We start from the raw sequence: 13,168 nt of genomic DNA on the forward strand, positions 1-13,168 counted from the left end.
AAGAAGGAGGGACAAAAGACAAAATCATGGCAAAATGAGTAACATTTGGCTCCTTACTTCCGCCTTGACAATTGCTTGATTTCTCAAACAGAACATGATTATTGAACAGAAATGAGTGGTTCAGTGCCCAGTTACATACCAGGATGCACGCAGTGCCAAGAGACTCCAGGGTGGGTGTGTTTCCAAGGAACTGCCAGGGCTGTGTGACGCTGGTACCTCAGGTGCCCAGGGGCCATTGTGACACTGCAGGCCTCAGAGGGCACCAAAACGGGCCACCAGTAGGATTATTAAAAAAAAAAAACCCAAACCAAAACCCAAACCAAAACAAAAAAACATAAGGAGAAAAGTCAGCAACTTAGACTCTAGCCCTCACTTTCTTTTAATCTAGACCTGCCGGGACAACAGTAATGGTAACATTTGAAAATAGTCTTACCATGACAAGCCTAAGTGAGGGTAAAACCTTTCAATACTTCATTGGGAATACAATCATGACAGGCAATTTAACATTTCTCCAAATGTAAATCTTCAACTACATCCTAACTCCTCAGGAATACAAAAAGCTAGCAGAGTATCTTTCTTAGAACAAAAGAAAATCATTAAGATCCTAAATGTATAACAGATAGAGACAAAAATGATAAGCGGGTGTCATGAATAGAAAATGAATGCTAAGAAAAACTCTGAGAGAATGTGAGGCAGATATTCAAAGTAGAATAATCTCCAAGGAACATCCCTAGCCCTCCTCCATTTTATTAAACCACAGTACCACACACATTGTCAACGGTTGCAATGTATTCATAACACACGACATTCAGTACGTTTAAAGAGGTAGACCCGAATTCCAGCCTGTTAGTGCCTGAAACGTGTTCACAGCCTTAATCAATCCAAAATTCAAGACTTCTCAAGCACGGGATGTTATCATAACTCTGAGACCATATTTGGATGGCCTTCGTATAAATGAAGCACACAACATTCGTCTTTATCTCTTAGAATCTATGCCATTTCCTTAGACTGCATTCACAAGTCAAATTTGAGATGCACAGTCAAAATAAACTACAGAGCAACAGCACAGCAGATATTATTCCTTGAGTAGTGTTATTTGAATAGAATGGAGACAACAAAATTTTTATCAAGGTCATGAATTATAACACTAAGAAAACAATTAGAGGTGTATTAGCATGTAATTCATGCAGAATGTTCTGTGCTGTGGGAGTAGTAAGAATATTTTCTGCAATATGTTTTTACAATGTTGTTGGATTCTTGTAGAACCAACCAAAAAGGTCAGAAGGACCACTTGTCATAAAAGTGGAGAGCAGAAAGTTGACAGTTCCAGCAGAAAGCTGGAAACATCTGGGTTTATTTGGGTTTTATCCTGGACTCAGCACCATCAGCAATGTAACTGCAGAACCCACACAGGCTCTGGCAAAGGCTTTGCAGTCTGAGACAAGGACAATGGGAGGATGAAATCAGCTTGAAAAAAAAAAAAAGACAAACTCTCACCACCTTAGCATCTTAAAGTCAGCCAAAGAGTCTGCCCACTCTCATAAGTACGAAAAAGCAAACATTAAGTATAAATAATTAAGTATTCCTTTTCTCTGCTTTAGCTTGGTCAAGAGGAGTTTCAGGATGAGTTCACTACCAAATTTTCAACAGAGCAAATGGGAAGCCTAACCATAAAATACATCAGATAAAAATCTTAACCATGAAACACACCAAAAGGTTCCAGCTGCCGTCTTTTCAAGCTCACCCCAGGGAGACACAGTATATTCTACATATTCAATGCTGGTTTTCTGAGTGCAATGCTGGAAATACATAATGAAGTCTTAGGTTCAAACAAATAGTATAGGGACTTGGTTCTGGCCCTTTTCTCTCCTATCTGCACAGTCATACATGGGCTACCTCAGCTTGTTCACTTTGGGTGCTCACTAGGTAGATGGAGACCACGCTACACCCAAGTATGTACATGGCTTCCAGTACCATTTGGCAGCTCCTTCCCATATTTCTGGTGCCTTACAATATTGTTGCAGTGTATTCAGACTCTTGTGAAAGAAGCAAGCATTATGCTTTGGATAAAGTCCATCCCTTTGTCAAATGTTTTCCTCATTCAAGCCATTAATAAACACAGTTTGAATTATTAAACTGAAGCTAAACGATGTCGAAGTCTTTCAGAAGTCTAGCAAGCTGCAAAGAACAAATAATACAGATGTGGAAGAAAACAGTTGTTTTGTTAATATTCTATTTACACAGCTGGGATCTTCGGAATTTTATCCATCTGTATATTTAGTAAGCAAGGCAAATTAATGCTTAGAATTGCCATTTCCTAAGTGAAAAACAAACCAGTAAAATGAAAAGAAGGCTCCCCCACAGTCTGTCTCTCTCTGCCCCATTCCGGATAGACACGCACACCTCCCCCGTAGCCATGAAGCACGAAATAACTGGAGAGGATTCTTCACAGACAGATGTAATTTATAACAAAGACAGGAAAAGGCAACCCTAGCTCAGAGCTTGCTGCCCTTCCTATAAAGTTCACCTTCTTACCAAGAAAAAGCAGAGAATAATTTGTTTGGTTTCTGTACTCAACTCCTTTTTCTTTTATTGTGAAAAGTTCCCATTGTCCTTTTATGTTTTGATTATTGAGTAAGTTTAGAGACTTGCCAAATAGCCCTAGATTGTTAACAGACCACCACTATTTAACTTTGAATGCTTTAACAAAATAAAGGCACAGTTCACATTAATATTCTATGCCCTCGTTTTATTCATTATCTTTTCTTTGAAATTTAAACAATTTTCCTAGCTAAGGTTTATTAAATGTAAGCCTAAGTAGCAATATAAGTTACCTCACATACCAATCAGACATCCTATAAAACTCAGCTTTCTAAAGAGTAACACCACATTTTGCTGAGTTTAGCATATTTATGGGAAATCAAAATAACTTTTATGAATTAAAAATTCAAATACATCATATTCAATGTTGTATCTTATGACAAGTTGTAAAATTCAAGGTGAAATTAGAAGACATGCAAACTTTCCAGTGCATTTTAAAAAGGAACTTTAAAGGATTGCAAAACTTGTTTGTTATTTAGACTTGGATTACATTTGTCCTCATAACACCAACTAAAGGAATAAAAATTTATTAAAATGTATATTGATTATAAATCACCACAGTAAAGAAATGTCATGCTGTTTATTTATATGAATAAGGTCAACATGTTATTCATAATATAAGGTCACATTGATTTGATACATAACTATTCAGCCATGGGGATACATTCCTATGAAATATCACATCACTTGCCCATTCCACAGATACTTTTATGCATACAATTTAATCTTCGACATGATGAAAAGCTGCAGACAAAGGTAGGGGGTACAAAAATAGTTGTTCATTGCAGCATAAGTTCATGGATCTCTGTTTGTCAATTAACAAAAATTATGCTGGAAATTTTGAAAATAAGGCAATTGCTCTGGAAAACCAGTCTACAGTAAGTTACACTGGACCAGCAGGTACCATTTTGGTACCTGTTGGCAAACAACTTTAAAAAAAAGGCATCTAAATTTGAACCAGCAAAATACAAATGGAATGCTGCACCTTCTTGAATAACTCCTTGATCCCTGCTACGTTACATGGAAGAGTTTAACACCGAAAACAGCATCGTCCTGCAGCAGACAATGCATTGGGTTCAAAATAAAATGTGTCCCTTTGTTTTTCGGGGGTTTTCTTGTTTTGTTTTGTTTTTTTGGCAGATTCCTTTCAAATGTTCTTTGAACTACCTAAAAGTGAGGATGGAGTTCGTGCAAATAACCTCCTGCCAACATGCCAGCAGCAGCCTACCTGCTCTCACCAGCTTATGTACAAAGCTCTTTCAACAGTTTGTCATGTTGGCTGACCTAGAACCCATTTTCTCGATTCCTGGCTCCCCAGTAACATGCCTTATGGAAAGCTGAGGGTACACCACAGACCCCAGAATCATGTAGACTTTGCTCCTGCAGAGCCAACTACACTCTGTGGCACCAGGATGGAGCCTGGGCTCTGAAAAGGTCTTTAAGAGCACTGCTTTGGTGTCATGGAGTTTAAATACAGACATAGAATTTTAGAACAGAATAGCAATTCTGTTAAAAGTGTTTATTTTTCTGTTTTAAACTGGAATTAAATCAAACTGCAAAAATCTTAGAATCTTCTATGAAACAAAATTACTCATCTTTGCTCAGCTCCAAGTACTTTGTTTTATGCTGGTCAAGTAAAACAAGTAGAACTCCCAAAGGGCATCAACAGAGTGAGCTATTCAGGAATACAAGAAAAGTAAAACAAAATTCATACCCTAATAGTCTTCCTTCAGTTACTTTGCTTAACCACTTCAAAATTCATCCAAGTCAATACATTTCTGCCAATCTCAATGGCTTCTATTAAAATTTACATCTTGATTGATAACTACTTTTAAACATGTGCTCTAGTCTTCTGATATAGCACTTAATCATTTGGATCGTAGAATATTCTGATGAATAGCAGAAACATGCTGTCATTAACACACTGACTGTCCTTCAGTCAAAGCCTACAATTCCTAGTTGGCCAGCATTCCAGCAAATAAACAAGTCATTAGGGCCATTATCACAACTACGTATGTTTACATGCATCCAAACACACGCACACAGAAATAAAGCCACTTTCTAAATAAATAATGAAAAAACCCATAGAGCACATCTGTGTATATATTAATTCCTGCACAGTTCCAGAAATGTCTTCATGCCAAGAATTCAAGGGGGTTTTTTCCCTCTCTCTCTTATTTAACATGATACAGTCAAAAAATGTGATGCTTTGTCAAATGAACTAAAAAGTTACGGTGGGCTTCGATTTTTTTTTTCTCTAGCATCTTTAGCTTTTCATCCTCCAGGGTGCTGAACAATGTGACCCCAGTCACTTCTCAGTTTAACTCTGTGTATGGTGAATAGGTCCATTGAAATTAAAGTTCCCAACCTCTTAAAAAGAGGCGCTTGTTTAAAGGCTAGCTGAGTCAGAACCATCATGCTCAGCAAACTGAAGGCATAGCCTATGTCACCTATGTGGCAGTTTTCCTACCTGAATTCTCTTCTTTCGTGACTTCATGCATGTTACTGAGTTAAAGAGTAGGTTTTGTTTTGTATTTGATGTTTCCTAACAAAATAATTTAAAAAATATTTTGTTAATCATTCTCTAAAGCATTGTAAAAGTACTCAGCACTGGCTTAAGAATTCCACCAGCTCCCTGGAGCTCTCACACGCTTTCAGGGCAATGCAGTTCAGATACCAAAACTCAGGAATATTAAAATTGCTGTAGAAGACCATCAGCATGTGGAAATGTAACTGCTAAAGGTCAGTGTATTTCCCCTGCTGGCAAATGAGTATAACAACAACAATCTCTGAAAAACAAAGGTAGTTTCTACTGTGCAAGATATTCCTAAATATTTGAAGTAACACTGCATACAATTCCAACAGACTCCGTTTTTCATTCAGACTAATCACAAGTCCTTCAAGATCTCTCTGGTTATAGTCATAGCAAGCTTCAAGGTCAAAGGATCTTGATATCCGTGATTTTTGTCACAAAACCCACTGGCTCTGCAGCTGCTTACTTCAGTAATCCTGTCTTGGGTATGACACACTTCTGCAACGGATATCAAAAATTTCCCCTCAGACATCAAAAGACCAAGCACCAGTTTGCCAGTTTTAAACATTCATAATCACAAAATAATGAACCTACTCCTGAAACTGTAGTTTTGATCTTCATAGCAGTAAAGGTTTGAGGAACTTGTTTTGAAGGAAAAAATAAATAGGAGCACGGAAATGAAAGACAAATGGAATGTAACACAACATCGGTTTATCAAAGATACACAATGCCAGACTAATTTCATAGTTTATTAAATAACTAATTTTCTAGACAAAAGCAATGTGAAAGACATGATCAATTCACGAGCGGGCAGGAATATCATACAGACGGGACTGAATGGCCTTGAAGACTATTCACTCTTGTATTCAATGACAAATTGGGAGGTGACATTGTGGGGACCTAATTTTTTTAAACCTACTGTGCACTGGGAGTAGCTCAGCTGGAAAATACAGTAATAAAGGAGAACCAGAATAGCAGATGTACAACGAGGCAGCCACATGACACAGGTATAAAATGTGCTTCTAGGACCTATCACGTAGGCTATTCCCAGCAGAGGAAAAGAAAGCACTATTGATATTTTACAAGGCCTTGCTTTTATCTCAGCAACAATACTATGTCAGTTTGGTCACTTATGTTCAAACAAAACTGATTTAAAGTGGAACAATTATAGAAAAAGGCCAACAGGATGACTAGAGGCTGGTACCTTTGGAAGAATACATGTATCAAAAGTCTACCTTGAAAGCAAAGATTAGAGAAGGCTGGCTTTTCTAGTCTAGCTAAATGAAGGCTGACAATAAGATTGCTGCCTCTTTATACACCAGAAAAATAAACACTGGGGATGGAATGAAAGCTAAAGGTCAATACTGGCACAAATTGGCACAAGGACAAATGCACATAAGCTCGTCATGGATACATTCAGAGACTAGAAATTGAAGTTTTATAACCATTACAGAAACCAGGCACCAGGGCAGCTTTCTAACTGGCAGAGCAAAGACAAAAAAAGTTAACTTTTTAAACTGGAGTTTGACAAGTTTCTCAAGAGAATTATGTGTGTTTCCCTACGAGAAAGAGGCAGTAGAGCTGACAATTGAAGACAGCCCTTCCAGTCCTACACTCCTCTTGGTGCTTTTGCCATGGTGATATTTACAAAACAAAGCTACAGAAAATCAACTCACTGATTTTTAAGCATTACAAATATCTGAAACCCTCAGGCTTTGAAAAGCACTCCATTAGCTGGGGAATGAGTCTCTCTAGTGTGAACTGATATGCTTATGGAAATGTTCTGTTTTCACAGACCTTTAAAATGCAGTTCTCAACAAATCATTGAGCAAATTTGTTTAAACAATGATTGATTAACTAATCCAAATATGCAACACCTAATGACGATTACATATCAAAGTCAAGTCCCAGACTTTTGCCATCAGAAAAAGAAAACACCCTTTATTAGCTTTCAAATAGCATATTCTTCCTATTCGCCCCTTTAAATTCAAACACAGAAGGGATTTTGTTCAAACTTGAAGAAAACCAGAAAAAACCCAACTCACAATTGGATAACAACGAGACATAGTCCAAAAGCTTAATATTTCAGAAAGTAAGGAGTACATGGAAAGAAGGCATTAATGGAAACTGTTTTGGAACTCTAAGCACAGAGGATGATATCTAGTGACTGCTATAATACTGAATCTGCACTGCCATTAAACTTAATCTTTGATATTTTTATTGCAACCTGACCCACTATGACATCTCTAAAGAAAATTACATTGTACACTACTATTTCAAGAAGTCAAACTTAGCTAGTCATCTGGGCCATAAAATAGCAGATTACTCCATCAGGCTGGCTAAAGCAACTAGGAATAAAACTAGATTTACCAACCACATTATTTTTATTAGGAAATGTTTCAAAGCAGACATAATCCCAAAAGACCTCAGCCTCATTCCATCCAAAAATACACAACAGAGAGCAGCAAAAAACATGAACTGCAGTATAAGGTACAATTTGTAAATGTGAGAAAAAAAATTACAAGATATGCTGTAATATATCATCCTATCGGAGTAAAATAAATTAACTGAACATAGAAATAGAAAAGAATAAAAACTTCTATGCAACTCATGTATTAACAATTTAAACCTTTGTTATAAGATCTGACATGTGTTAATAGGAATTGCTCCACTGAATCCCTGCACATCAAGATTTAGTCTGTAGTCCTTTTGCTTTCCTTGAAATTGCAGGCTGATATAGGTGCACTAAATCACAGCTAGAGAGCAAAACCTCCAGAACAGGCAAAAGGAAAAGAACAGTCTCTTTAACAACAATATTCCTGAAGAACCCTGGTGTGTTAGCACTACATGCATTTTATTTTGGATCACAGCCAGAGAACAGCTAAAGTACAGCTTCTTCTCTAATCATTCTAAATAGGGGGAACTGCTCATAACAGTAACAGGAAAAAAAGCAATAAATTTACTTGGCAATCTTAACACTTCTCAGCAGTTCCTTGTACTGTCATGTTTTCTAACAGGTATTCATGCATACATAATATATAGGTCTTTGTAGATCTGGAACGAAGGAGAAGTAAGGGATTTGATAACTGGAAAGGCAAGTTTTAAATTTTAAATACTGTCAAAGTAGGTTAGAAGTGTGATGTGTGTTTTATCATCTAACCAAGCATTCATGTCTTTCTGTTTTAACCTTTTTTTTCCTAGGCAATATGATCACCTCAGGCAGTTTGGGGTTTGAAGGCTTTAGCCAATGCAAGAAAAAAATATATTTAAATTAGCTAGGCCTTTGTTACTTTTTTAAAGACTTAAATACTGTCTGTATTTTAGAAAGGTGGCTCCATTATGCTAACTGCATCAAATGGAGAATATTAATCAGATTGTGAAGCTCCACTAATTACGTGCTACATTTAAATAAATTAAATTTTGTTAAGTGGCGTGGGCACAGATATTGTGTGCATAACCTGACTTTTGAGTCATTTCCTTTTTCTTGTCTGATTTTATTCTACACAGGAAATGACAGGGTCATTTGGAAATAACTGCAGTGAAAGATCAAAAAGGAAACCTGATTGAGAACACTGTATAATTGCCTGTGCTAGAGAAAAAAAAAATTCCAATGAGTTTACAATCCATCGCAATAAGATTTCTCTGAAAAACACACACTGTGGTTTCTCTGAAAGGATATCCATTAAAACACTGAGTATGGCTTTTATTTGTTGTAGCTGTATCTCTTTTAAAGGAGCAGCTCTTCTCGTTAGGCTGTTGGGCTTTTATTCAGTAGGTAACTCTTTCGGCACACATTTCACTGAGCTAAAGCCATTTCAGTGGAAGCAAATCAATTCTGTTGAAGCAAGTCATTTCACTGACTTGTCTCAAAGTGTTCATTTGCAAAAGGAGATAATACTGTAATTAAGCTCTTGGAACACTGTGGTTCTTGCTATTTGGACAAATCTGGCCATTACGATTTACAGTGCCCTGTTCCAAAAGAACAGGCTTTTACTGGTGGAGCTAAAAGAAAACTTTTTAGACATTAATCACACTCAACTTAATGTCAGGATAACATCCAGCTGTGGGCCATGCTGTGTCTGGAGTGGCCTTCTTTTTTTGTAAGACATTGGTCTACATGGCAGGACTGCCGTCAGCCTTTCAGCACAGATTTACTAGCTACTTTCAGCACAGTGTGATCCCAGTGGATCTCCTATTCCCTGAGCAGATCCACTGCAGAGCAGGCAACTCCAGGTGCGCTCCTGCCACAGCGACACATACCAAACCACGGCAGCTCCCCCACCAACTCCTCAGGGTCTGAGCTGCTCCTCCAAGGGACTGGAAATACAGAAGTTATGCTGTCCTTTATGCATAACCATTTCTAAACATAACAAAGTTGTAGCAAAAGAGCTTGAAGTCTATGCTGAATTCACCTCTCATCACACTTTAACACATAAAGCAAGCACAAATAATGCCATAAATTTGTATGTGCAGCTTCAACGCCTTAAACTGTTACTTATTGAAGAACAATGCATCACCTTATCAAAATAGACTGTAGCAGAATATAACTATTGATTTTCTTGGGTGTTGGAGTGTGGTTGGACAAATTAAAAGCTCTCTGCCATGTAACTCAGAATACAAAATGGATTAAACCGAAATGCCACCATAGGTAAAAAATGGCCATAAAGGAGTTATGGCTAAAAACTGCCTGCAGGTTTTTGTGACAGTTATAACTGTAGATGGCACTTTTTGCTTTGATGGATCCTCACCCAAGTCATTTCCAGCAATCCATTTCTGCCATTCCCTGGAGGAGGTGATACCCTCAGCAGAGGTGGTGCTCCCCAGCACCTGTGCAGGGCAACCACCCTTCCGTGGCTGGGACAGCCCGTGCTGATCTCACCCACCACAAATGGGTTTTAAGAAAACACAGAGATGTTTCTTTTACACTAGTTTAAAACTGATATGATACATTACCCAAATTTACACAAAAATTACTTAATCAAAGCTTCATTAAAATCAATTTTACCAGTTAGAAAGTGCTAACCACCCATTGATCTGATTAGCTAATATAAAACACCCACTCTAATATAGTAATTCCTAAATCCTGCTCCACCTGTGTATTGATAGTTTAGTCACCGATTGCATCATAGTTGGAATTTTAGCCCACCTTAGAAATCATAAGAAAAATTTCCAAATATTTGCATCCATGTCAAGAAAAGTCCTTTTTTATAATATGGCTATTTAAAAGCAACACAGAAAGAAATTATCCCACATCATTTACGGAGTCCAACCACTCAACCAGCTCAAAGTGTAAAAAAAATTTTTTTGTGCATTAATTTTAACTTCACTGTGTACTGATAAGCTAAAATATAAGTGGCATCAAAAAAATTTCACTACTGTGCCTCTCTGAGCAATCAGTTGTCTCCTAATACAAATTTAAAATGTAAATCTTTTTCAATGTATTGTAACATATATCCTCAAAAGGCACAGTGAGGCTAAAGAAAGGTTTATTTAAGTGAATCTGTCTATTTGATTAAAGGCCACATCCTGCTTCAACACATTTTCCTATGTATTTTTTCACATGCAAGTCAGAATACATGACAAAGTTTACAGTCAAACCACCTCACTGCTATTAACTGAATGCTTTCAAAATGCTCAATTTCTAGCTCGCTTGTTTCTTTACAGCCAGTATAATTAATTGTTGTGGCTACAGCAGAAACCAAACTCTATACTACACATGCATACATAAATATTAGGGCTGTGGTCAGACTGGGCTTGGTATGCAACCTTTTCTGATTTTGATTGCTGGTTTTAAAATAGAACCAGACTCATGTGTTGCTAATTTAAATTACATGCATCAACTTATAAATACATACACAAAAGTGTTCCTGATTTAACACAACTAACAGCTTAACCAAGCAGTGCATTTACACTTTTTTGAAGTCCAAAATTAATCTTGAATACGAGGATCAAAACATCTAACTTGTGTTCTTTAATCAGCCATTTTACGTTAGTAACGTAGTAATGTTGACGTGAAGTTGCTTTGAGCAATATAAAACATATGCCAGGGTGCACTCGTTAAATAACTCTGCATAATGAGTTCCATCTATATAAATGACTCACCTCATCACTTAACTCAAGTCCTCTAGGATGCTGGAAGAGGAATTCATACACTCTATAGTATTTAAATAAGCTGAAAAACAAGAGAATACGGACTATTACAGTTGTAAATCTTTGGAAAGAAAAAAATATTACAAATTTTGTTAAACTAAGGGTTACCCTCCAGCATGGTAATACTCTAAATTCTAAAAAGAAACCGTTGTTTAACTTCAGGTACAACATGCCGCATATTTAGTTTGCAGAATATACTATCACATGCCTGTAGAAAATGCAGTATAATACTTAAAAATACATCCACTTAGTCCTTACAAAATTGAACTCTGAGAAGACAAAGTTCTACTCTGAAAAAAGTAATTCCTGAAACACTTCTCACCGGGATACTTATGCCTTTAATATCAGCAATAGCAGACAAGAGGGAAACAAAGCCAAATCAACTTTCAGATTCTGGGATGGGCTGCCAGTACAGGGAGCAAGTTTGATCTTAGAACACCAAAACAATAAAGAATGGAAGCATTTAATCTCTCAAGGTCACCTTGCAAAATCAGCTTACTATTTCCTCAAAGACAAACTACAAAACTAGATTGACACACAGCAGTTTTGTGTATTACAACAGAAGTAACTTTAAATAGACTTTCTCAATGGCCCAAAGTATTTATCTTCCTTAAAACATGTATAGCTTTCCTTTTCACGTGTTTTAAATAATTTTCCTTGTTTCCTTTTCTAATGATCAATGATATGGCATTTGTTTAATCAAAGGTTTTGTTTGTCACAGTCCATCTGTTACAATTACTTCTCCTCTTAAAATCATGATAGAGAACTTCTGGCTTCTGTCACATCATTTTGGCATACAATTTAAAACACAGCTCTATGATTTCATAGCAAGTCCAGGCTGAAGGATGATTCCAAGAGTTTATCACACTCCTGCCTGATGTATCCATGAAAACTATAGCAATATTTGCAGGGAACATCTGTTAAGTAGTTCCTGTGCTTTCTGGCTAGGGACAGGACACAGGTTCTTCTCTTAAGAGAGCTATCAGTGGGTCAGCAATGCCTCTTGCCTTGGCACCTGCAAGGCCTGCATAAGAAGTTTGGCTACCATCAGCTACAGGCTCCCTTCCCTCAAACCCAAAACACACAGGCAATTAATTAAGTTCTTACAATATTTGCCATTTCATTTGCACTACCTTTTTATTGCAGCACTTCACCAAAGAATTCTTGACATGTTTCAGTGGATATAGAAATCATGTTTAAACAGACTTCAGGACTTAACCTGGAAATGACTCACACCAATTTATGGAAATACATGTCCTCTCACATACAAAGCTATTATTTGGGAAAATTTTAACTGGGACTATTTGAAAAAAAGACAACAAAATATTTTATGAACATCACAGACAAACAAGAAATATGACATACATCTTTCCAACTGCATTGACAGAAAATAGCTTTTCAGACGTTTTTCTTTTACTTATTCCAGTGGTTTGGAAATGAGTCAGATTTACAGCAGGTCTTTTTCCCTTCTCCTCCAAATGTATTATTATATTCTCAATGGATTATGTTACAGGTACAAATAATTTATAATATCCCCCCAAAATACAAGTAATTATATTTGGCATTTCTGAATTTTATACCTTTATTTTTAAACAGAACTCTGTTCAACCTGGCACCCTTAATCCTGTATCAAGGAAAGAATTCCTCCATCTAACGCTCTTTACATCAAATCACGTAAATTATACATCAGTGTTTGTTTTGAAAAAATATTGTAGTTTTCTTTCTTTTAACAACATAATAGAAAATGCTTTTTTGTTTCTATCTGTCACGAATTAAAAAATTCCATACCAGTGTTTTTAGCAATTACACACAAAAAAATTTTGCTTGTGTAAGTAAGATTAAGAATAGACCCTTTTATGATGTCATACGAGAATCTGAAGGTGA

At 36.7% G+C, this 13,168-nt stretch overlaps 1 protein-coding gene across 2 annotated transcripts in view; it reads right to left on the minus strand.

The window, feature by feature from the left end:
- CABCOCO1 (ciliary associated calcium binding coiled-coil 1) overlaps positions 1-13,168 on the minus strand; it is a 55,152-nt gene that overhangs the window by 26,383 nt on the left and 15,601 nt on the right. For both annotated transcript variants that reach the window (XM_027649549.1, XM_027649551.1), the window contains exon 5: positions 11,237-11,306. In XM_027649549.1, the coding sequence (XP_027505350.1) occupies positions 11,237-11,306 (70 nt within the window). The remainder of the gene's footprint in view (positions 1-11,236; positions 11,307-13,168) is intronic.

The sequence above is a fragment of the Corapipo altera genome, unplaced genomic scaffold, assembly GCF_003945725.1.
Source record: "Corapipo altera isolate COAL_440 unplaced genomic scaffold, ASM394572v1 53, whole genome shotgun sequence".
NCBI classification, from domain to species: Eukaryota; Metazoa; Chordata; class Aves; order Passeriformes; family Pipridae; genus Corapipo; species Corapipo altera.